Source organism: Spermophilus citellus, assembly GCF_964194105.1.
Source record: "Spermophilus citellus genome assembly, chromosome: 3".
Classification (NCBI taxonomy): domain Eukaryota; kingdom Metazoa; phylum Chordata; class Mammalia; order Rodentia; family Sciuridae; genus Spermophilus; species Spermophilus citellus.
This window is the reverse complement of record NC_138184.1, coordinates 220464321-220491106: the sequence shown is the minus strand read 5'-3', so window position 1 is coordinate 220491106 and position 26786 is coordinate 220464321. Positions and strand designations below refer to the sequence as shown.

The following is a 26786-nucleotide window of genomic DNA, read 5'->3' as shown; positions in this document are numbered from 1 at the left end:
ACTGGTACATAGTATTACCATGTAAGGGTCATTTGAACGCACAGAAGTATTGCAACAGTCAATCTGATAACCAAGATGGCTAGTAAGAGGCTATTGGTGGGTATAGCAGGAATACACCGGACAAAGATGATTCATAACCCACAGAGAGCAGAATGGTTTGAAATTTTATCATGCTACTCATAATGGTGCACAATTTAATACTTTTGAATTATTTATTTCTAAAGTTTTCCATTTAATATTTTTGGACTGCAGTTACCTGCAGGTAAGTGAAAGTGTAGAAAGCAAAACCATGGATGGGGTTGGGGATATTGTAGATTTCCTAGAACACTGAGTGAAAGAAACGGGAAAAATTTGACCTGTCCTGTTAGAAAACAAATTACAGCAGTGCACATACCTGTAATCCCAGCAATTCAGGAGGCTCGGGCAGGAAGATTGCATGTTTGAGTCCAGCCTGAGCAACTTAGACCTAACTCAAAATAAAAAGTTAAAAATGGCTGCATATGTATCTCAGTTGTAATGGCTTTGGGTTCTATTTACATTACTGCAAAAGAAAAAAAAAGGAACAAAATTAAAAAGAGACAAAAACCAAAAACTATTTTGGGAATTTAGAAGATTTGTAAGTGACAAGATTCACTTGAACATAAGTTCAGCAAAGGATTTTCTAGACTGGAGTTATTTTATCCCTAGAAGTATTTGCATAAAATGTGCTCATGGATGTAAAAAGTTATCTAAAAAAAAAAGTACAGAAAAACTGCTATGCCAGACAGAAAATCAATTACATTTTATACTAGCAACTAACAATTGGTAATTGATATTAAAATACATCATCATTTAAAATAGAACCCAAAACTATGAGGCACTAATTAATTTTAACAAAACCTATAAATTGAAAGCTACAAAATATTACCAAGAGAAATTAAATGAAACAAGGAAGTTGTGAAATGCACTGTGCTAATGGATCAGAACACTCAATATTCTTAAGTCAGTTTTTCCAAAATGACCTAATGCAGTTCCAATCTTTCTTTTTTTTTTTTTCCTGTTTCTAAGGGAAAGCATGCAGTATTCAAATTAAAATTAAAATACAAATGAAAAGGAACTAAAACAACCAAACTTACTTTGCAAATGAAGAACAAAGATGATCTATACTACCTGATTTCAAAACATCTATGAAGTAATCAAAACACTATGGTATTGGCATAAGAGTAAGAAACATCCTGGATAAATAAGTTCAGAGATAAATTTTTAAATTTATGATCAATTTTTTTTTGATGAGGTGACCAAGGTAATTCAATGAGGAAAGGGTAGTCTTTTCAACATATTGTTCTGAAATAACTGGACAGTGTTAGAAGGGAACAAAATGAATTCTTACCCTTACCCTTCTCCATATAAAACAAATACCTAGAAATAGATCTAGACCTGAATGCAAAAACAAAAATTCATAAACTTCCTAAATGACAGCATAGAAGAAAGTATCTGCCACTGAGTAGGTAAAGATTGACAACATAAGACAAAAAAGTACATGTCCACAAAAGGAATGTGGACTTGCATTCAGTGTACATAGAGAACTCTTAATCCCAATAATAATAAGACAGTTAAAGAAAAAATCAAAATACTTAACTTCCTTCACAAAAGATGATAGACAAGAAACCAAAGCCCATTAAGTGCTTCTCAACAACAATGGTCATTAGGAAAATGTAAATTTAAATCACAGTGAAATATCACACACCTCTAACATCAAAAAATACCTAAAATTAAAGATTCATGTACCAAGTATTGACAAGAATGGGGAGCAGCTGGCATTTTTATATATTGCCACTGGGGACATCAAATGACACAATGACTTTGGAAAACGACTTAACAATTTTTTACAAATTTCAGGGGCATTTAGCATTCAACTCAGCCAACTCATCCCTGAGTGTCCATGAGTGATGAAAACATGTCCATGCCAAAACTTATACATCAACATTCATGGCAGCAGGTCCCAAACAGGAGGCTACCTAAATTTCCATCATCAGAAGAATGGATAAGTAAATTATGGAATATCCACAGAAGAACAACCTACTCAGCAGTATAGGGGTGAATGACTGATAAGACTCAACAATCTGGATGGGTTCTCAAAAAACTGTCCTCAGTGAAAGTAGCTGAGCTCAGGAGAGTACATGTTTATGGTTACATGCAGGTGAAATCCCAATCTAATCCATATGTATAGAAGGTGCATTAGGCTGGATTGAACATAAAAGGGCATATAGTACATTTTGGGGGTGATGGAAATTGTGTGTGTTCAAAATGGCGTTAAAACACTGATGAGCATTCAGATCATCTCTATTTCTTGGCTTTTGTGGAAAATGAACAATGCAATGAGCTTGAGAGTGCAGCTATCTCTACAAGTTGCTGATTCCATTTGCTTTTGGCGTATGCCCAGCAGAAGGATTGCTGGGTCATGTGTTAGTTCTATTTTTAATTTTTCAAGGAACCTCCAAGTTGCTTTCTGTCAAGGCGGTACCAAGTTACATTCCCACCAACAGCATACACAAATTCCTCTTACTCCATATCCCGATAACCCTTGTTATCTCTTGACTTTTTGATGATAGCCACTCTAGCAAGTACAAGGAGACATATCATTGTGGTTTCGGTTTCCATTTCCTTGGTGATTAGTGATGTTGACCAGCTTTTCAGAAATAACTATTTGTTTTGGGTTTTTTTTTTTTAATATTTATATTTGTCTAAAAATGCCAATTCAGGTGCTTTGCCCATGTTTCAGTGTGGTTATTTTATTTTTGATATTGAGTTGTGTGACTTCATTATATATTCTGGATATTAACCCCTTGCAGATATATGATCTACACATATTTTCTCCATAAACATTGGTGACTTTTCACTCTGTTGATTGTGTCTTTGGCTATGGGGAAACATGTTCGTTGGAGGTACCCTCATTTGCTTATTTTTTGCTTTTACTGCCTGAGCTTTTGGTGTGATACTTAAAAGTCATTGCTAAGGCCAGCTTCAAGCAGCTTTTCCCCTGTTTTATTTTAGAAATTTTATAGTTTCAGGCTAGGTCTTGAACCTGTTTTGAGATAATTTTTGTGTGTTGTATGCACGGTTTTTCCTTCCTTTTTTCTTTCTTTTTCTTTTTTTGGTATTGTTGTTTGTTTGTTTGAGATGAGGGTCTCACTGTGTTGCCCAGACTGGTCTCAAATCCCTGGACTTTAGTGATCCTTCCACTGAAACCTCCAGATTAGCTGGAACTACAGGCATGTGCCTTCATGTCCGCCTTCTTTTTTCTATTAATATATAGTCGTCATCATTCTTGACAATACGTTGAAGTTTTCCTCATTTTTTACTATGGTCACATAGTGTTGAACTCCACGAATATACCACACTTTATTCAGCCAGTCTCTAACAAGTGGGCCTTTAAGCTGTTTTCAAGATTTGCTGTTATAAATAGTGTTGAAGTTAACAACTCTGCATATGTTTTCATAATCTGTAGGCGCTATACTTTTGGGGTCATTATTTTAGTGGTAGAGTAAATGTGTGTATACTTTTGTTAGAAATTTCCAGTCTTCTCCATCCAGGTTTGTGCCATTTGGAATTTCCATCAGCCATGTGAGGACATGCCCAATAGCACAGCTGTCTGACTTGTGTTTTTGCTGATTTTGATGGCCAGGAAAGAATATTCCAATATGGTTTTAATTTGCATTATTTTTTACAAATATTTATTTATTTATTTTAGTTGGGCACAATACTTTAATTTTATTTATTTTTTTAATGTGGTGCTGAGGATTGAACCCAGGGCCTTGCATCTGCTAGGCGTGTGCTCTACTGCTGAGCCACCACCCCAGCCCTAATTTGCATTATTCTTATAATGAGTAATTTTATTGGTTATCTTTTGGGGGGTCTAAAGGCCACTTATTGTTTGTTATTTGTGAACTGCCTGTTCATTTTGATCATTTTTCTTGTTGAGTTCTTGGTGTTCTCTCCATTTTATGACTTTTTTTTTTTTGCATACTAAGAATATTATCCCTGTATTTGTGATTTGTATCACATTTGGTTTTTTAAATGTTTCATATTTTTGCCAAAAATGCTTATCTATAACTAGTTGATCTTATCAATCTTTTTACTATTACATCTGATTTTGAGTCATAGTTAGCAAGCTTTCCCCACAGCCATGTTATTTTTAAAATTACCTATTTTCTTCTAGCAACTTGTATGGTTTTATTTTTAAAATTCACATTTGGTGTGTGGCATTTGGTTTCAACTGGTGTTTTTACTACTTTTGTTTGACTTTTTTTTTTTTTTCTAATTCTCTTTGTTTTTCTCTTCTGTCTCTACTAACTTACTGTGGGTGTCCAGGCCTTGATCATCGGTTTTCAGCATTAGGGATCAATCTTACTCCATCCCTGCCCACTGCAGGTTTTTGTAGCCAACTTATTCCTCTATTGTACTCATTTTTGTTTTTCTGAACCTAAGCTCAAATCATGTTTTTGGCAAAGTTTCCTGTGTGGTAATTTTAGTATCCTCGTGTGCTCAGAAGTCTTATGTAGTTGAAATGTTTATGTATTTGTGGGTCGTTTGTCTTCCTCTGTGGGATCCTTTAAGGTTTTTTTCTTTACATGTGGAGTTCACAAGTTTCCTGTAACTGGCGGGATGCTTTGGCTTCCCCTGCTCTGCATTCAGTCAGTGACTTGGTTCTGTTTGCAGTCTAAGGGAATGCTCCTCATTTTGTGCTGGTTTCTTCTTGTTTCTCTCTGTTCTTTCTGTTTGAAATTCCTGCCAGCTAGATGCTGGATCTTCTGATCTGGACTTCTTAACTCTTTTCAGATAATCATCTTTTTTTTTTTTTTTTTACATGACAGCAGAGTATAATTTGAAATATTATACATGCATTGAATAAATACAACTTGTTTCAATTAGGATCCCACTACTGTGGTTGTACATGATGTGGAGTGACACTGATCGTGTATTTATATGTGAAGATAGGAAAGACATGCCTGGTTCAATCTACTGTCTTTCCTATTACCAGCCATCCTCCCTTCCCTTCATTCCCTTTGTCTAGTCCAGTGAACTTCTAATCTCCCCTCCCTTGATGTGGATTAGCATCCACATATCAGAGAGAATATTCTGCCTTTGGGTTTTTGGGGACTGGCTTATTTTACTTAACATGATAATCTCCAGTTCCATCTATTTACCGACAAATGCCATAATTTCATTCTTCTTTATGGCTGAGTAATATTCTATTGTTTATATATACAGTATTTTCTTTCTGATAATCATCTTTTTGGCCTATAGAACTGCTCTCTGAAGATTCACTTTACTCAACTTTCTCCTTTACTTATCCACAGTAGTTAACTAGGCCAAGACATATCTTCTTCCCCTGTGTTAAAACTGAGATTATTGATTTGGTAATTCATTTTTATCATAATTTAGTAACTTTTTATAACATATCTTCTTAAAATTCACCAATGATAAACCATCTTCAGAGCCTCCTTTTCCTGGATCACTGTTTCCTTGGAGGTTGATTTTCTCTGTCATTAGTTTAGTGCTTCTGTTTCATGCTTTTAGTTGTCAACAAGTGTTTGAGAATTATTTCCTATTTAAGTTTTGAATAGAATTGAAAGTCTAGATTGAACATCATTGGGTTTTGCAGTGCATTTTCTCAGCACAAATGATAGTCCTGTTCTTGATCTTCTCTTTCACACACATGCAGCTCCAGATTCTTCTGTTCTCAAGAATCTCTGATCCATTCACTTTATATGCTCTATCAGTACCCCACTGTGAGAAAGAGAAAACCCCAATTGAAACTTTTTAAACCATAGAGTTATTGTTTAGCTCCCCCTGTATGTAAGCATGGCTACGGCAGTCAACAGACCCATGTCTCTGAGGGTGTCCCCTGGCTCAGCACTGAACCTCAGATAGTGCTCTTTTGTCTAGATGAAATTCTAGGGACTTGGGGTCTGAGTCTTAGCTTTGCAGGTTCAGTATTTCTCATCTTGTCATGATGACTAGTGAGAGATTCTGATGCTCATACTTTAATTTAGACCACAAAAACCCAGCTTTTCACTGACTTCATTTATTAAAAAAATTAATTTCATGAAATTTATAAATAGAAGTCCTCATGAGATTAAGACATTTTCCATTTAATTTTGTATACATATTTAAAGTACTATTTTTTTAAAGTCTCATTTTTTTTATAATTATCAAATTAAGGATAGATTGTCTAGGTGTTGCTTGAGAAAAATAAATGTCAAAGAACCAGAATATTCTGTTTGGCCTAGCTAATGACTTCTACTATCATTAGGCATGTGGACATGGGAAGCAAGATTATAGTCATAGGATATTTGGTCAGCCTGGAATCAGAGCAAGAAGAACTAGTTGATGGTTTTAATGGTTAGTGTTTCAAGGAGAGACAGCGTTGTCTCCAAGTTGTAGGGTGATATCTTTATCTTCTGGAAAGGATCTGCTGTGAGGACCATGGTTCTCCCATCAGTTAGAGCTCTGCCAGCCACTGAAAAAGAACAGCACAAACACTGTGTGAATATGTTGTCGACTGACCTCCATTTTTTGATGTTTTCTAAAAGTTGCCTTCTTCCAATTGGCATAGCTCTACCTAACACAATGCCAGAACCAGCTCTGGGATCTTAAGCTTACAGAGGTCACTCTATCCCTGATAATCCCACTAAGTGTCCAGGTCTCCATCTCCCACTTTGGGCTTATGGGTATCTTGAGCTCCTAAAAGGATGGGTGACCCATCAAAAGTAAACCCATGGTGCTAAGCAAAACCCCCTAGCATGTGTCACTGCTGTTGGGCAGGCAATGATGGGGTGCCGTTCCAGGTGTTCAAGTCCTCGTGGATCAGGTAACAGAGGGGCTCACTTGAGTTAAGGCCAGTGAACTCTCCTCCTCCACCATTTGAGATAGTAATGATTCTTCACTAGCACTACGAGTTTGGCTTTCTGTAGACTTTATCTGGAGAAAGAGTACAAAGTTTATAAAGAAGTCTCCTTATAAGAATAGAAATATGATTTCCCATTAACTTTGTAATAAAATAAACATGAACTTCAATCTAGAATATTTAAGGTAGAGTATTCAGTAAGCATTTTAGGATTTCCTTTGAAATGTTCCTTTAGAGAACTTTTTCTCTAAAAATGTGCAAAGCAGAATTCATGCCAAGTCGTTCTGTCCTCCTTCTAACACATCTCCACACCCAGGGAGGTGAGATCTGCCCACTCTGTTCGCCTAACTCTCCTGCAGGACCTAAAGTACCAATATGAGCAGAGGCAACAGGTCTCCAGCCCTGCTGTGCTCAGGCTCTGCTCGGAAGCCTTGTGCAGGGCCTTCCTGTAATCCAGAGTGCATGTGTCTTTTGCAGTTGTGAAGATGACCTCTCCGAGGACAGAGACGAGCTCCTGCATGGGATTTCAGAGCTGGACATCAGCAACTCTGACTGCTTCCCATCCCAGCTGCTAGTGCACGGGGCCTTAGCCTTTCCCCTGGGGTTAGATTCCTACCATGGCTGTGTGATAGCAGCTGCCCGCTATGGCCGGGGCCGGGTGGTTGTGACTGGCCATAAGGTGTTATTCACAGTGGGGAAACTGGGCCCCTTTCTGCTCAATGCTGTCCGCTGGCTGGATGGGGGCCGCAGAGGCAAGATCGTGGTGCAGACAGAGCTGAGAACGCTGAGCGGCCTGCTTGCAGTGGGGGGCATAGACACCAGCATTGAGCCCAATCTCACCAGTGATGCGAGTGTCTATTGCTTTGAGCCTGTGAGTGAAGTGGGGGTCAAGGAGCTGCAGGAGTTTGTAGCAGAGGGTGGCGGGCTATTTGTTGGAGCCCAAGCCTGGTGGTGGGCCTTCAAGAACCCAGGGGTGTCTCCTTTGGCTCGATTCCCTGGAAACCTCCTCCTCAACCCCTTTGGCATCAGCATCACAAGCCAAAGCCTCAATCCAGGGCCCTTCCGTACCCCTAAAGCAGGGATAAGGACCTATCACTTCCGTTCCACCCTGGCTGAGTTCCAGGTTATAATGGGCAGAAAGAGAGGGAATGTGGAGAAGGGCTGGTTAGCCAAGCTGGGCCCAGATGGTGCAGCCTTCCTCCAGATCCCTGCAGAAGAGATCCCCGCCTACATGTCCGTGCACCGACTCCTGAGGAAGCTGCTCAGTCGCTATCGGCTCCCTGTAGCCACCCGAGAGAACCCCGTTATCAATGACTGCTGCAGGGGGGCCATGCTTTCCCTGGCCACTGGTCTGGCCCACTCTGGAAGTGACCTCTCTCTGTTAGTCCCGGAAATTGAAGACATGTACAGCAGCCCCTATCTGCGCCCTTCCGAGTCTCCCATCACCGTGGAGGTCAACTGTACCAATCCAGGTATGGAATGAGCGTGGGAGCATCTTGGGAACTGCTGGGATTGAGGCATGTGATTGCAGCACTTCATTTGGGGGTCTGACTTCTGCAGATGATTGTCTCTATCCTTTGCCATTTACTTTGGAGAAGACAGGGGCTGAGGCTTGCAGTGCTGTTTGGAAGAGATTGATCAGGGTAGCACAAAAGGGAAAGGGTGGGCAGAGCTCTTGAAGGATCTGTGGAGGTGCCAGGTTGGGTGGAGTCATGGAGGAGGGATAAAGTATGCCCTTCTGTGCTTTTGGCAGGCACCCGATACTGCTGGATGAGCACCGGGCTTTACATACCTGGAAGGCAAATCATAGAAGTCTCATTGCCGGAATCTGCTGCCTCTGCAGATCTGAAGGTGAGGCCACGCCCTGCCCACCACATAACATGCACCCAAGACTCTTGCCTTCCCCACTGGTATTTTATTTGGTCCTCTTAAAACCCTACTAGCAATACAAGTCACGTATCTATGCCCACATTATAAGGATAAACCAATTGCATTGCAGACAATGTATAGACTGAAATGTTTCAGAGCTCAGGACTCAAGACTAGCCAACTGCTGGTTCTTAAGTATTGTCCTTTTGACTTGTGTCAGAGAGGGAGGAATAGAGGCATCAAACGGAAGTAAACCTACCCCTCCACAGGGATTGAATAAATCTCAGTTCACTTTCTATGCCCATATATTTCTCTGGTTGTAGCACAAGCTCCCTCTCACCCTGGCTTCTTCCCCATAACACCAAAGGTGGTATCTTGATTGCTGGAGTCCGTGGTCTGCTTTTTCACTTCCACATGCAGATACCCCATCTTGCTCTACCTCCCCAGACGACCATTGGCTGGTGGAGCCTAGTCTATACCCTTCCTATCCTGACACTTGTTTAGCATAAACCAGGGAAACAATCCCATGATCATCAGGTACAGGAGTCATTTCACCTTCCCAGGAAGGGGGGCCTTGGAGAGAGGGGCAGGACTGAACCAACCCTCCACTTCATCAGCGGGATCCCACTAAAAAACATCGGGTCCCCTCCACTCATCAGTGCCAGGTCCACCACCGCAGAATCTGCAACCTAGGACTCTCTTAAAAGACACTAAGGGACCGTTTGTGGAGTCAGCGCTCCTTGGAATTTACCTTACTCGTTACACCTGCTGCTCCTTATGTTAATGATTCTGCACGACCCCCTGTAGGGATATTGGAATCCCTCACAAGAATAATTCACCCATAGTTAGTCCATATGACCTGCGGAGGGCTGTGATTTCATGGGCTCTCTGACACAACTCATTGATGGTACATGGGGTCGTGGCCCTGTGACCTTCCCGAGCCTCCGCCTCCTGCATTCTCTCCTGTCACCCACCCATGCCCTGTGGTGACTGTGTTGGGGGGATTTCTCTGCTTCAGATCCAGATTGGCTGCCACACGGATGACCTGACCAGGGCCAGCAAGCTGTTCAGAGGCCCCCTGGTGATTAACCGGTGCTGCTTGGACAAGCCCACGAAGTCCATCACCTGCCTCTGGGGTGGCCTCCTCTATATCATTGTGCCTCAGAGCAGCAAACTGGGTTCTGTGCCCATCACCGTTAAGGGAGCCGTGCATGCTCCCTACTACAAGCTGGGTGAGTGGAAGCTGTGGGCTGCATCCGAGGGAGGCGGAGGGCTGGGACGAGGAGGGGCTTGAGGGCTGTTGGATGTAGGAGAGAGAGACACAGCCTGGTGGGACGGAGGGTGGCCTCCTTAGATTCTGCTCTGGGGCCAGGAGATAAACACACACCATATCCATGGGGACTCCACAGGATAAAGAGGAGGGATGTATTGCTCATGGTCTTGTCGTTCCCCTCCTGGGATCTGAGTTGGATGTTTTGACTTAAGATATTTGGGAAAGCATGTTCCAAGTCCCCCTGGCCTCTCTTCTAGGGGAGACATCCCAGGAGGAGTGGAAAAGGCGTATCCAGGAGAATCCAGGTCCCTGGGGAGAGCTGGCCACGGACAACATTATCCTGACTGTGCCAACTGCAAATCTGCGTGCTCTGGAGAACCCTGAGCCACTGCTCCGCCTCTGGGATGAGGTGATGCAGGCAGTGGCACGACTGGGAGCCGAACCCTTCCCCTTACGTCTGCCTCAGAGGATTGTCGCTGACGTGCAGATCTCAGTTGGTGGGTGCCCTGATCCCTCTGCACGCAGACACAAAGTGCCTTTCTTTCCACAGCCATGCAGCAGGCAGCCAGGAGGGTACACATGCTTTGCTAGCAAGACATGTAGACATACTCCTTGCTATTTAAATAGATAGGGAAAAGGCTATGTAAGAAATAAATAGCCATGTCCATCAGCATGTCAAGAGATGTCATCAAAGATATCAAGGGATGCTACCTGATCCTTCACAAGTGTCCAAATGGAGACATCAAGAAGTGCGTAGAGACAGCAGAGGGCCTTGAATTAGCTCAGAGTCACTGAGAGACACTGAATGAAGACTCCTTTGCCTATGGGTGACGGAGCCCAGAAAATGGAACAGGGAATGTCTGGACCTCAAAGAACCAAAGAAATTTCTCTAGACCCTCGTTTTCTTGGGATGAATAAATCACCAGTGTAAAGTAGTGTCAATGTGATAATGGGAGGAGAAACCACCTTCAAAGAGTTCTGAATTTTGAGAAAAAACGTGAGACACAAGTTCACATGAGTAAGGCATCCTCATAAAAACAGAAAACTGCAATGGTGGCACGAATGGCTCCCTACAACCCACACCCCCTCCTGTGGCCCTGCAAGTCAGAGTGCAATGAGAGCATTAGCACAGAGCGAGACCCTGAGAAGGAGAGCCTGGAGGGTTTGGGCTTGGAGTGACCTCCTGAGCAGTAGGGTGCAGGAGGTAGCCTGGGGTTACTGATTCTTGTGGAAGTTTCACTAGGTGGATAGGAGGACCCTAACCCTTCCTCTCCCCTCCTGTATTTCCCAGGCTGGATGCATGCTGGGTACCCCATCATGTGCCATCTGGAGTCCGTGCAGGAGCTCATCAATGAGAAGCTCATCAGAACCAAGGGGCTGTGGGGCCCCGTGCACGAGCTGGGCCGCAACCAGCAGCGGCAGGAGTGGGAGTTCCCACCGCACACCACCGAGGCCACCTGCAACCTGTGGTGTGTTTATGTTCATGAAACAGTCCTGGGCATTCCTCGAGGCCGTGCCAATATTGCCCTGTGGCCCCCAGTTCGGGAGAAACGTGTCCGAATCTACCTGGGCAAAGGACCCAATGTGAAAAACTGGAACGCGTGGACCGCACTGGAGACGTATTTACAGGTACTGGACAGGCGGTGGGGGAGGGCAATGGGAGGGAGACCCTCGCTGTGAGGACCAACAGGGCCAAGTGTTAGATGATCTTCTAGCCACCCAGGAGACCCCCACTGCATCTGTCTCCCACACTCAGCCATGGGAGACATGGACAAGGCCAAGTGTAAAAGTCCTGTTGGGTGAGGCCTCTCAGGCCTCACTTTGCATGATCCTAGAGTGGACTTAGTAGCCTCAGCTGCACCCCAAGAGAGGTGAGAAATCTTAAAACCCTTGGAGGCAAACACAGTACTATAAAAATATACTCTCTTTCTCTCTGGTCTTAAAGGCAGACAGACCCTCAATTGAAGCCAAACTTTCTACCAAACAGCTAGCTCCAAACCACCCCATTCACCCACTACTCCTGGTTATGACCTGTCTTCCCCTCATTGAGCGTACCCTCTCCTCATTATGACCTGGCTGTGCCTCAGACCCCACCTCAATAGGCAATCCACGCAGCATCCTCACTGCCCTGGGCACGGAGGTCGGCTTTGCCTCTGAATGCTCCATGCCCTAGACCGCTGCCCCCACCAGTGCCTGGATCAGTTCCTGGCTCACAGTGGGGCGTGGCATTGCCTTGGGTCAGGCCAGGCCTGCTCTATTCTGGTTCTTCCACCTGCTCAAGTTCCTCTCTGCTCGTTCTCACTGCCAGGGCAATGGTGTGAAATCATCAGGGAGGCTCTATTTTCACTTTGTTGTTAGGGACAGGAACAAATTCCTCGTCCATGAAGTAAAGTTAAGTCAGTCTAGGGAACTGCCCAGGGGCCTCTGTGCTCAAACACTCTGAAATCCTGGCTAGCATGGACTCTAGGCATGGCCTTGGGATGGCTGCCTGTTTCTAAAACTATGACTTCTTGGTTCTGGCTGACTAGACTACCTGTGGTCTCCCACTTCTACCTGAGTCACTCCCCCTGCCCCCAAAGGCCATTTTGGTAGCCTTGTGAACTGACCCAGACCTCTGATTATTGAGGATTGCAGCGTACGGGTGGGAGTTTCCCAATTGCTGGAGTTTATTTAAACTTGTAACTATGAAAGATAATAAGGATCCACCCACTTGGTCGGTTTTAAGGCCCTGTGTAACATCCCATCATTATTTTCGTGATCTTGTGTGTTAGGTGAATAATGATATTGGTAGAAAACATCAATTTTAATTATTGCAGCGATCACCACAGCCATGTCTTCCTGCTGTCTGCCCCAAGGCCCTTCTTAAGATCAGAAAGTGGGAGAACAGGACATGAGGGCAGTGTGCAGAACAGGAGGGAAGGCCAGGGGTGGACATGAAGCCCGCGGTCAGGGAGTTAAGCACATCACACTTGTGTTGTTTTCGGGGCCCTCTTTCTGTAGGTTAGACGTCTCACCTGGTTTCCTCTTTCTCTTTCTAGCTCCAGGAAGCCTTTGGCTGGGAGCCATTCATCCGTCTCTTCACAGAGTACAGGAACCAGACCAACCTGCCCACAGACAATGTCGACAAAATGAATCTGTGGGTCAAGATGTTCTCCCACCAAGTGCAGAAGAACCTGGCTCCGTTCTTTGAGGCCTGGGCCTGGCCCATCCAGAAGGAAGTGGCTACCAGCCTGGCCTATCTGCCTGAATGGAAGGAAAATATTATGAAATTATACCTCCTCACACAGATGTAAGGAGTGCCCATCGAGGTGGCAGGTAGAGAGGTTTGGGGAGGTAGGCAGAGGTGGGGGTTCAGTCCTCTACCTCTGTCTGCTAGGGTTCTGGCCTTGTCCTCTTAGCTCACTGCCGAATCTCATTACTGACTTCTGTCTCTAGGAAGTGGGTTAAGAACACAGCAAAAGTGAAGTCAGAATGTCTCGGGAACAAGGCCTCCTGTCCATGATTCTGCTCCTCTGCTCTCAGTTGTCAGATTCCCTCCTGACTGCCGTCAGCCCGGTCCTGAGAGCTTGGGCACCAGTTTCTAGACCGGCCCTTGGTATATGGCCATAGCCCATCGATAGTGGCTCTTACTTTGACATCCTGCAGACTCTCTCTGGCCTTTTATTTGTTATTAGTTGCTCTAAAAATCTGGTGATAGAAGGTTACTGCACAAATCCACCATGACAGCTAGACAGCTCTCTGACAACTCATGTATTTTGTGTCCTGCATAGTTGTCAAAGCACTTTAAACGCAGTCTGGTATAGCAGGAAGAGCCAGAGCTAGGGTTTGCTCTTGGGAAAGTCATTTGACCCGGCATTCCCATTTCCCTGTGTATGAAATGAGGATAAAAGTCCCTGCCTCACAGGGTTGTCATGAAGATATGCAGTGATAATTGTGAAGTCTTGTAATATATATAATGCATGCCATTTAAGGGACTTGTGTGCCGAATAGTGAGTTCACTGCTTACCCTTCTCTGCCCATAGCTTAGTGGTTACAATCATCATTCCAACTAGTAGACTCCTTGTGTTCAAATTCTAGATCTTCCATCTGTTGTCCCTGAAAGTTTTCTTACCTTCTCTGTGACTCAGTTTCCTCCCATAAAATGGGATCTATTTCACAGAATTATTGTGAGGATTCAGTTTTCCCCGACTCTGAAAGTCATTAGAACAGTACCTGGCAGCTAGTAGGTTTAGAGAGAACGTCAGTTGCCATTGTTATTATATAATTACCTCACTAATTATTTTATAATTATTTTAGGAATAGACTTCAGTTTAGATGAAGTTTGTAAATACAGTCATAATTTTTAACAGATGCATAAAAATATAAAAATTATAGTATTAATGATGTATCCTGCATGGTTGCAATATATGTATGTAGTGTGCATTTAAATGAGGTGAACGTATCTGTTGCCTCAAATGTCTATCATTCCTTCATGGTGAAAACATTCAAAATCCTTTCCTCTGGCATTTTAAGATATTCGGTACGTAATTATTACCTATTCTATCTTATCCTATGTTTTATACACCAACCTCTGCAAGGCTCATGGTACATTGATTTATGAATCCCAAGGAAGGACTCTCAATTCACAATGGTGTCTTTTAAAACTACTAACAGTGTAGTCTTTTTACTCAGTTCTATTTTTCAGGAAAAGAAAGGAACCAAAGGAATTTTTAAAAAGAGTCAAATCCCCTTTTTGATTAAATCAAAAGTGAATGTCTTGAAAACAAAACAATTCCAAGATGGTGTTTATCCTTAGCAAACAGTGGGCATCAGCCTCTGGTGGAGTTCCTATGTCCCCAGTGGCACTAACTAGACAGTCACTGTGGAGTTACCTACCACACATGCCTACAAAACATCACTTTGGAACAAGACAACTAGATAGGGCTCATCCAGTTTCTTTAAATAGCACATGTTCATAGAGTCTCCTGTTTACTTCTAGTTTTGTTCAGAACTTCCCATTTTTTTATAGCTTTCTGGTCTCCAAGGCCGATGTGCATATCCAAAGAGTTTTCCTTGATTTAGCTCACATTTATTTTAATGGATCCTTCCATTGACTTAGTTGGTAAATGGGTGGCTGTGTAGAAAATAAGATTTGACCTACACCCTGCTTTCCTCTGGATTTCATTCCACTTCTCCCTCCTAGAATTACTTCCCCTTATTCCATGAATATCCATGGTCCAGGTTCTTCAAACCTGAATATTCATTCTACATTTTAATTAACTGCTGTCAACTGTAAGGTGTTGACTGTGTGCCAGGTACTGTACTACTAGTTCTTTTCTATAGATTGTTTCACTTAATCCTCACCATAATTTTATGAGATGGAAACTATTATCACTCCCAACTGATGAATGAGCAAACTGAATATTATGGAGATTCAGTAAATTATCTAAGGCTATATTGCTAACAAGTGGTAGAACTGGGATTTGAACACAGGCATTCTGATTACAGAATGGGGGGTTCATAACTACAGTGCTGAAGGGCCAAATGAGTGAGTAATAAAGAAGCCAACCAGCCAACAGAGGGAGTTCTGTCCCTACTTACCAGAGCTTTGGCTCCGTACTCCTCATCTAATTTTATTAGAACAAAGGTTCCTTTGTTGATCCCCAATGCCAGCACAAAGGAAGGACTTAAGGTAGCCTCCCGAGGCACTTTGCAGGTGGCTGGGTGAGTGCTGTGGACCCAGCAAGTCTTTAAGGTTCAAGGTTTTTCAAGTTTCAGTCACTGTCCCCTGGGTCCCCGGAGAGCAGACTCTAGTTTATTGGATTTTGAGTGATGGGCTAGTTTGATAACGAGCCTTACTCCCCAAAGTCTCCCACACTGCATATTCTCAGTGAGAAAATTAGATGCCCAATCTTTTAGAATAAAATTGTATCTGTCCTTGCCCTCTTTAAGTTTAGCGGTAAAGCCCTGGGGATCTTTTAAAAATACAGAGTTATCCATGTTACTCCCCTGTCTGAAGCCTCCAATGGGACTTGCAACTTAAGATGATGGACTGAACATGTCAGTTTACCTCCCCTCCTTCCCCAGGCCCCACTGAAATTGAAGTCAAGAGACGGGAAGAGAACCGGCACATCCCGGCAAAGACAAAGGCATCTGGTAATACGTGAAGATGATCTCAACACCTTTCTGGAAGAGAAAAAGTGGAAGCAACTTGATGAGAGCGGAGGTACCTTTCAGACAGAATAGAAGCTGATCTGAGCAACATGACCCCAAAGAGACTCGAGCATCAAAGGAGTCCCTCAACTAAAGAACTGTACCCACTGTATAACTGACCCCCATCCCCACCCCGACCCCCTATCCCCCACCCCCATGCACAGAACACAGGCGCCTGCTGTCAGTGCCAGTTAAAGATTCCTTGTTGTTGTTGTTGTCATTGTTGTTTGTATAAAGAAATTGAATAAACTGCCTGAGGAGAGGTAAGAGTTGGTGCTCCAAATAAAATTGCTCTTTTTGTGGAAACAAGTGCCCCCCACCACCCACCCCCCCCCCCGCCAGCCTAAATCAGCTAATTTTCTTCGGAAAGTTGAGACCGCTACCCAAGAGCCCAGGTCTTCCATGCAGAGAAGCAGCCGGAGAAACAGACCTGTCCACATGACAGCAGAGGAAAGTCCACCGACGCCTACCAGTCAGTAGTTAATATTGATTCTGGGATGTGAACTTTTAGCTAGGAAATCCCACACACAGAGGGCAGGAGGCAAGAGCAGGGACAGAACATAAGAAAACTAACCGTGTAGAATTAGGGTTGTTGAACGAACTATAAACTCCAGAGGGAAAGAATAACTGAAAATCCACACCCTATCTTCAGAGAGATTAGAGATGCATTTGTAAAATGGTAACGGGACACTGCGAAGAAAGGGAAAGCTGTGGATAACAAAAGCCCCTTGAAAGCAAAATAAGACTGAAAAGTCCTCTGTGGACAGGCTGGAAAATGAAGTTGAGGGTCTCCCCAGATGTAGAGCAAAAAGAAAGAGAAAATATGAAGGAAGGAAAGAGACCTAGACAATCAATATCAACCACTAGCCATTCCTAGAAGGGAGAACACAGAGAAAGAACTGAACAGTAGAAGAACAGGTTGAGGAACCCCAGTTCTACCTACACCTAGACAGCCTTCCAGAATTTTGGATTATTAAGAAATGTGTCCAAGGAGAAAAAAACTAAAATTAGTTCAACTAAAATCGGATGAGAAATAGACTGACAGCAGGAGTTTTCATCAGGGACCCTGAATGCACGAAGTCATAGGAACAATGTTTTCACACAACTTCTGGAAAACATTGGTTTGGGGAATTCCGTAGAAGGCAGGCTGTCAAGAAGAACACCAACATGAAGACATGTTCTGGCATGCAAGTTTCAAAGTCTACCTTCTTTTACCCTCCCTGAGGAAGTACCTTGAGGTCCCAGAAAAAAATGATGAAACCCAGGAAAGAAGATGAAATAGGATCCATATGGACCTCACCCCAAGATGTCTCACTCTAGAGTGACGTTCATCTGGAAGGACGTCTCTCTCTAAAGTGATGGTCACCTGGAAGGATGTCTCACTCTAGAGTGATGGTCATCTGGAAGGATGTCTCTCTGAGTGACAGTTGTCCAGCAGTCCCTTTGTGGATGAGGGTGCATAGTCTTCAGCTCTATGGAGAATGTCATTCAGGGCCATAGGTAGTATCATTGAGAAGCTGGAATGTTTGAGAAGAAACACAGTCTTTAGTCAACAAAAAAGAAAGTTGAATAGAAAATGTCAAGAAATTCCAGTCCAATTATGAAGCAAAATAAAATGGGGCATGATTTTGGTTACTCAGAGTGTGGAAGAAGACTTGAGTTGACATTGACGGTAGGTATGTCTCCTTTCCAGTAATCCAGGCACCATGACATGAGGGGTGTGGTGAAAAGACAACCTGGCTGCTACTTGGCTCTCAGTATATTTTCATACCCCAAATCTTGGAGTTGCCATTTATTGTCTTCAGTGTTCTGATCAACTAACTGACAAAGTAAAAATGGCTGAAGTGTTTTTATTCAGAACTAAAGCTAAATGTAATGCTGACAAATTAGGGTAAAAAAAAAAAAAAAAAACCAGAAAGAGGTCGAGAATTAGCTGAGGAAAGAAAAGTAGAAAGGACGTTTAGAGCTACTTATATATTCAAAGTGGGGGTAAAAAGATAAGGTATTCAATTAATAAAACAAAAAATAGACAATTAATGCATTGATCAAAGCTATAAATTAAACCAACAAAAGTATTAAAAACAATACATCTATCAAATATTTGGAGAAGTATGGGCAAAGGAAAAGTACAGAGAGTGTAAGCTAAATCCTTATCTTTTGTAATGGGGAATTATCAAAGATTGTCTAAAGTTAATCAAGAAATTATTGTTCAAACATTATTTAAAGTAGAAAGTTAGTTACCAGAAGATCCAAAAAATATTGTTAAAAGTATCTAGGGAACTGGACTAGGGTTTAAGGGGTCAGGTGGGAAACTGTGATTTTCATTTTAAGTCCTTCTGTACTATTTAATTTTTTACCTTGTGCATGTATTACTTTGAAACATTTTTAATAAAGTCAAATAAAAATCCTTCTGTGGCTTCACACTGGCTAAGATACAATCAATCAAACCAAACCCTTAACATAGCTTACAAGGCCCTCAACCATATGGATCCCCCTGATATCTTCAGGCTCATCGTCACATGTCCCCATTACTCTGCAGTTCTAGCCACACAAATATATGCCGACAATTCAAGCACACTTTGCTTTCCCTTGTTTCTACAGGTGGTCCACAGAAAACAAGCTTCTGCTGGGCTCACCATGACTAGTGATTAAGATTGCTGTCCAGCAGGTTTGCAATATTTATTAAATGAAAGAATGCTCAAGGAGGCATTGGATGAAGATTGCCAACTAGTGTTCTTTTCAAGGCTGTGAAGTCCACCCCTATTCTGGGAAATACTTCAAGAAGAACCACATAGGGCTGGAACCTTTTCTGCACTCTTATTCACTTGACAGTTTTAACAAATTTTAGTCCTACATAAGACCAGCTGGTCGTGTCAGAGGATTTCCGTCCATCTGTCAGTCCTTTCCTAGGTCCCTTGCCACTTTCCCTGTGCATTATCATCTGATTCACCTATTTTTCTCCTGAACTTGAGAGAATCAGGCTACCAAGTTTCCTGTGCCCTACTGTCCCGACTACTTTAGTAGCTGTTCCTTCTCCATCCTTCCAACATTTCTGTCTTAAAATAAATATTTACATAGAAGACCTCCCCACCACACACCTGAGTTAGCATCTCTCCTATGATCCATGTATCAGGATCTGGAACCGAGATTTACCCTCACAAATGAGAGTCATTCCCAGGTTGTTACTGTTACAGCAAAAAAACAAAATTCTTTTTTATCTTCCACCACACCAGTAAGTCTGCATTCCTGTGAAAGGAAACTGAAATACACCATTAGCTTCTTTTCCCCTATTGTCTCACTCCCAAGATCAACTGAAGCTCTTCAACAGGAGCATTTGTAACAAACCCTTTCTCTCCACTCTCCATAGGATCAACCTCTAATATACTTAGTGGATAAATTCCCTATTGGCTTCTATTTTGAAAAGGGTTTCTTCCTTCTATCTCCCACAATGTCAGGATCAATCTTCCAAGTACAGTAGAGAATGGGTAGTGGAAAATTCTCAACTTCCTAAGGATATTCCTTCTAACCACAAACACACACAAAATAATACATCTAAATTGAGATAATATAGAAATGGTATTTATGTCTTTGGATTCTGGCACATTTCAGTGCTGTATAGAAGAAGAATTCCTTTGAGAGGAGACCTAGTGCAGTTAGAGTAACTCAATATTCTACCCCAGGTTGGGTCATTGGTTTCCTAACTGCTCATTCAATAGAGAAATGCTGAATAAATGAATGGATAAATAAATAAGAGGAGAATAGAAGTGATTAAAAATCAACCAACAACAAAAAGCCATGTTTTTGACCAGCAATGACAGTGTCAGGAACCAAGGTTAATATTAATACAAGTCTGGGCACCCAAGGGCCATTAAAGTTACATCTATTCATAGAAACTTAAATATACATAATTATTTAAGAAATATGAACATGTAGGCACTAAAAATCATTAATAGTCTGAATTTTGACATAATGCTCATTTTCACAAACTATCCAAATTCTTTATTGTAGTTTAAAGTCTGAGACAGTGCCCAAAGGGTGGGAGGGAGGAAGGTGAAATGATCAAAGATGCAATACACAAATAATCTTTCAAGGGGTCCAGAGGAGGCCCCACTACATGGAAAAATGACCCCTCCCCTTCCTGAATGAAACTCATATTTTTTTTACAATCTCGTATGAAACTCGTAGATTGGGCCCCAGCACGCACAGTGGACTGAACCTATGCCTGGGCCTGCTGTCTGTAGGGTGTGTGCTTTCAACATGAGCCAAGAACCTGGAGCGAGGTCCTAACTTTCTTTACTCTTCACCAAAGTAAATAGAGGTTGGAGTGGCAACTCCAGCACTTTTTATAAACACAGGGTTTCTCCTTTTATTCTAGCTGTCTTTGTAGCCTTAGAGACAAAGAATTATAAAGAAACTAATAATAAGCCTTAATTAAGGCCTTTATCATTTATTCACAAGACAACTAACACAAAGAGATTGTGTTTATGGGTTGCTCTCAATACCTAGAGCAGACTTAAATCCTGGGTCCTTATGGGAACCACAATAATCTATAAAAAGATAAGCAGCTGACTCACATCTGTAGTGCAAGAGGGGCCTTTGGCATAAAGCCTAATGGATCCCCAGGAGTGGAAACAGAAGGGCCTTTTAATGTGGAGGGAGAATACCCTCAGAATTGCTGAATAAATGAATGGATAAATAAATAAGAGGAGAATAGAAGTGATTTTAGAGCCACCATCCAGAACCTGTAAGAACACACCTGTAGTTGGACGAGTTGGATCTACTACTCATTGCAGACAGGAAAAACGCACTCTGTAACTGGGGGCATCTCTGCCAAAGAGTGTTAAAGGGAACCTACTATAGGTTTGGAGATTCAGGTAAATAATTTGGGGGAGAGTCTCAGGAAGCCAGGCTGGGCAGTTCTATAATGGAGGAGATCTCAGTACATCTTATCCATCTATCCAGGGTACTGAAAGTTGAAGAATATGACAATGACAACCCCCAAAGCAGCATGGTCTGAGAAGAGGGAGGGAGGAAGAAGACAAAAGATAACTTTAATCATTTTCCAATACATCGTTTCCCAGTGACAAGAAAATCCCTGGGAAGGAACCAAACCTCATCCAGTGACAAGACAATCCCTGGGAAAAGGACGAGCATTAATCTTTTCCCAATAAATCCTTTCCCAGTGACGGTGCAATAGACCCTGGAGGGAAAGAGATACACACTGAATGCTGAACTCTGGACCCTCCATCCTTGCCCAGGGGGAAGAATAAATATCATTGCCCAGTTAAAAACAAGTTTCCAATTCTCACAACCTGTTTCCTGAGTGCCCCAACTGATATTTCTCTTAAAATCTTCAATGGTCAAATCACTTCTCAGTGTAACCTATGTAAGCACAGATTCCTCCTGTAGCCAGTGGCCATTTCTACCCAGAAAGTGAGCCCCTCGGATGCCTGACTGATTAACTCCACTGCTGAATAAAAGGCACAGCTGATCCATGAAGTCTGCTCCCATCCTAGTTATCTGTGTTTTCATCATGGTGTTGAAAACTTTGGGGGTTATTTTTGCTTAGAAAAATGACCATGATCTTATAATGTGTGTCTATGTGCTGGAGATTGAACCCAGGTCCTTGCATATGCTAGTATGTGCTTGCACCTGATTTATTTTTTTTTAAAGTAGTAGATACTGGCTATAGAGAAGAGAGGAGTATGTTTGTGGGTTGCACAGTAAACTTGTTTGTGTCTCACTTTATGATCTTAGAGTCACTATTCTTTTTTTTTTACAGGCTTCAGAATTTCCTTTTTTTAAAAAAAATTATTTATTTATTTATATATGACAGCAGAATGCATTACAATTCTTATTACACATATTGAGCACAATTTTTCATATCTCTGATTGTATACAAAATAAATTCACACCAATTCATGTCTTCATACCTGTACTTTGGATAATAATGATCATCACATTCCACCATCATCAAATACGCCATGTCCCCTCCCTTCCCCTCTGACCCCTCTGCCCTATGTAGAGTTCGTCTATTCCTCACATGCCCCCCGCCCCCCGTCCCTATCCCACTATGAATCAGCCTGCTCATATCAAAGAAAACATTTGTCATTTGGTTCTATGGGACTTGCTAACTTCACTTAGCATTATCTTCTCTAACTCCATCCAAACCTGCGAATGCCATGATTTTATTCTCTTTTATTGCCGAGTAATATTCCATTGTGTATATATGCCACAGTTTTTATCCATTCATCTATTTCATAGTGACTATTGTGATGTTGATGTTCTATGAAATCATTTAAGTACAATAGGAAAACATGGCCTACTTGTGAGTGCCAGACAAATTCTTGTATGTTAGGGATTGCTTTTTTTTTTTTTTATTTCTCAATACAAAAGATTTGAGGAAGAGCTGGCTCCTCTTAGAATGGTTCACATCTACATTTTCTTGCCATAGCACAAGAGACACACTGACAAATCATATATACATCACAAGATCTGCAGCGGGTATTCTGGGAAAGGATGCTTCCATTTGACAGAAGACTTGGGGTAAACCAAAATGAAATTGAGGTTGTAAGTCAATATTTATGGGCCACTTGCTCATTGTGTGAGACATCCCCATTTCTCAAATAGATTCCTTCAGCCATTCCAAGGAAGAACAGGAAGAAAGTTAGTAGGCCAGCAGCCTGCTTTTACGTAGGAGGAATAGCTACATCTGTAGTGTCCATGTGAGTTCACTTGATGACTGCTGTATAAACCATACAGAAGGAGTTGAAATTTAAAATAAAACTGAAAGATGCCTTTCCATCGCAGTATAATGTTTTGGTTAAAGAAGTAGCAGAAAACATCTTCTTGGGGTGCTAAACCTACCTCATGGAATTTATAATCTCTATGTAATGGGAAATTAAGCTAGTAAAGGTCTATAGCCTCATCAAGACTCATCTTTTAACACAAAACTAGATGGAGCCACTAAAGAAATTGTATTCCCAAGTTAAATTAAAATGCTTCTTATCTGCGTCTTTTAGGAAACATTTACAGAAACGTTTCTTAAACATTCATCTTTGGCTTCTGTAACATGCATATCTCACAACCTGAACATCCTCTTCCAATCTAGCAATTGGGCCACCTATAAATCTACATTATGTGGACTTATTGCACACCCACTACAAGCTACTCACTGTTTAAGGTCTAGAAATACAAGATAAACAAAGGTCTTGTCCTACGGTGCTTATGTTGCACTCTGAACCTAAAAATGAACAAGTGAGATTGGTAAGTGCTGTGAAGAAAAATTAGGTAAGGATGGGGAGGAGTGTGTTTGGGGTGAGTGGCTACAGAATGAGAACACCTGCTATTTTATGTAATGAGATCCTGGAAAGCCTCTCTGATAAGGTGATATTTGGGTACATTCTTAAAAGGAATAATAGAGCAAACCACACAGACTATCTAAAGCAAAGGGAGATACAAATGTGTGGGGCATGTTCAAGATGTGCCAAGGCAGACATTTGTGAGTTTCATCCCTATAGAAAGAGCTGCTTTCTTAGATGTATAGATTGATCACAGATTTCTGGCTTGACCTTATGACAGAAATCAGTGATGGTTTGGTTTAAATTGAAAGTGTTCCCCAGCGGTGTTTGTGTTGAAAGTTTGGTCCCTGGATGATGGCACTGATGACAGGTGGTGGGGGCTGATAAGAGGTCGTAAAGGGTAATGAAGGGGATATTGGAACCCCAGAGTCTGGATCCTCCTTTTCTCTCCCTCTCTCTGCTTCCTGGGATGAGCAGTTCTGCTCCACCACATGTTCCCCGCCATGATGTTCTGCCTCACCCAGGGCCCAAAGCAACGGAGCCAGCTGACCGTGGACTAAAGCTTCTGAAACTGTGAGCCAAAATAAATGTTTCCTCCTCTTAAACTGATGTATCTCAAGTGTATTTTTCTCAGAGTCAGAGCTAACACACTGACCTAGAGGAAAGTTACAAATTCTGAAGATTGAAACTTCAAAAATCAAGTCACATTTCACAGTAAATCCCCTCTGAAATTCCTCTAGGACTAAGGAGCAAGATGGGCTGGGCTGGTTTTAATACTGCTATGTCCTCTACCAAAAGGACTAAACAAAAACATGACTCTAAACTTTCATATACAAAATTCTGGTTCTTTATCAAGGGCCTGATGGATCCGATAACAAGTAGAGTGTGGAACCAAGTTCATATGGAGAAAACTTATCTAGAAACAACTGAATTAAATTTGCACAGCAATGAAAGTTTCAGTCTTACATATTGAGTCTACTGGGACAAATGTTTAGAGTACTGGAAAACCAGACTCAGGTATTCTCTTTCTCATCATATCCATCTCTCACCCCACTAGCCTGAATGATACCCATTTGTCCTCAGTTAAAATTAGAGAAGCTTTGGATCAAAATATAATTGAAGGCCTTGAGAAGGAACTACCTTGAAGTCACAGGAACTTTGGAATAAATCAATAATTGTTTATATTTGTAGAGAAAAAACAAAGCAACGATAGATGCTGGTTCTGTAGGTCTAGGAACTCTGACTTACTTTTCCCCTGAAGGAGTTTACTCCCAGGGTTTGACCATATACAGCCCCCTGATTCTCATAGCCTATCTTCTCTGGTATCTGTACATCTGCAACCCATGTGTGATTGTGCATGAAGACATATACATCACACTGGTGCAGGTGCAATTTAGGTCTGTTGTGCAATTTGAGTCTGATATTTCAGAACCTGAGAAAGAACCTCCATGCTCAGTCTTGAGCTAACTTAGTTTCCCTGGCTGCCCAACAGTTGAAACCTTCAGAATGAAACCAGACTTTATGTCCAACTTGAGATTGGAGAAAGAGTTTGGAAATATAAGATCTACTTCCTTTTCCCTCCAGTATTGGAGGAAGAAGATCTCAGTATAGTTCTCACTGTATGGTGACAATGTGCTCCAAGACAACCTCTGTAGCTGGAATAATTCTGGCTCCCACCAGATTTTCTATACATGTGTGATATAAACATAACAAAATGGGGGCCCAAGTTAGTTTCACAAGTACATCAAAGGAAAATATGAAAGCTTTTGTGACTCTGAATTAGGGTTAGCCACCTGTTAAGTAAAAAACTCCAATGTCATTGCTTTCAATGATGCAGCAGACAGGAACTTGCCTTTGCAGATAGCCTATGCTATAATTTCAATAAAGGTATCATAAATGTACCAAAGGACAAAACACATAACAGTGTTTTATGAGTACCCTCAAGTTAATGACTCTGCTCTCAACTTCCACAAGTTCCTATTAACAATTTTAATAAGTTCACTTGAACACTTTAATGTTAAGAGTTATAATTATAACAGTACTTATGTTATTCCGGGTCTTCCAAGAGGCAGAAGCCCAGAGAGGATCAGATGTGCAAGAGATTTATTAAGGGAAACGCCTGTGTGGAAACATTGAGGAGGGCCAGGGGAGGCCGGGACTGCAGTGTAGGTTTAACCCTTGGGATGCAGAGACAGGACAAGGGAACAGCCTAAAGCGCAGTGAAGGTCTTTCAAGGTCACTGGGGAATTCTTGAGCCCAATTTACCCATTAGAAGAGTCCCATGTCACCAAGGATTGGGCCTGCCTTATGATCCCTGTCACTCTAAATCACTCAAGAAACTGAGAAACAGTTGGGCAGCATGGCGTTGGGACCAAGGATTCCAGAACACACCAGCTGGGGCCGCCTGGCACTTCCATACCCTGCAGTTGGAAACCTGAGATCAGCCTCTTCAAGGCCACCCCAGCACTTATTCTCAAAACAGCTGTAGACACCTGTTCTGGATCATCCTAAATAGTGAGTTGGTAAACCTTCCCAGTGACCCAGAACAGTGACTGTACAACGGTGGTGGATTCATCCATCTCCATTCCTAAATTAGAGTATGTCTAATCCTTTCCAGGCTATCAAGGGCAAGAATATTCATGACTACTTTAGCTGAACTCATGACTAAAAATAATTGGAGAAAGTGGCCAAGGACTATTAATTCTAGCCCACAATTAGGAAGCCTATGTATGAAGTAACCTCTGCATTTGGTTTAGTGATAAATGGGAATTACTGCAAGGATTGGCCTCTATCTGACAAATGTGGACCGTACAACTAGTGAAAATAGCAATTCTAATTTTTGCCTCTTGTGTTTTCTGGGAAAGTAAGTATAATGTTGTTGTTTATATTTATTTATTTTATATAATGTAGAAAGAGCCAGTTCTTATGGTTTGGATGTGAGGTGTTCCCTAAAAAGCTCATGTTAGACAATGCAAGAATGTCCATAGGTGAAACAATTAAACTGTGAGAACTATAACCTAATCAGTGAATCAATCCATTGGATCAATTAAGAGTTTGAATAGATTACTGGGTGGTAAATGTAGGCATGTGGGTCATGTCTGGAAAAAGGGGATTATATTTCATCCCTCACCCTTTTCTGACTCTCTCCTCTGCCTCACCTCGGGTCCAGAACAAGAAAGCCAGCTGACAGTGGACTGAGACATTGGAAACCATGAGCCCCTAATAAGGTTTTCCTTCTCTCAGTTGTTCTTGTCAGGTATTTT

At 42.0% G+C, this 26786-nt stretch overlaps 1 protein-coding gene across 4 annotated transcripts in view; it reads left to right on the top strand.

Annotated features, from left to right (window-relative positions):
- Positions 1–18643, top strand: part of TCAF1 (TRPM8 channel associated factor 1) — a 48399-nt gene extending 29756 nt beyond the window's left edge. For 2 of the 4 annotated variants that reach the window (XM_081287968.1, XM_081287966.1), the window contains exons 3-9: positions 7367–8361; positions 8643–8740; positions 9776–9989; positions 10288–10527; positions 11322–11659; positions 13069–13319; positions 16097–18643. In XM_081287968.1, the coding sequence (XP_081144094.1) occupies positions 7367–8361; positions 8643–8740; positions 9776–9989; positions 10288–10527; positions 11322–11659; positions 13069–13319; positions 16097–16106 (2146 nt within the window). In that variant the 3' untranslated portion in view covers positions 16107–18643. Of the gene's footprint in view, positions 1–7366; positions 8362–8642; positions 8741–9775; positions 9990–10287; positions 10528–11321; positions 11660–13068; positions 13346–16096 lie in introns of all 4 variants that reach the window. The other 2 variants (XM_081287969.1, XM_081287967.1) reach the window with 1 other exon arrangement.
- Positions 18644–26786: the final 8143 nt, after the last annotated feature.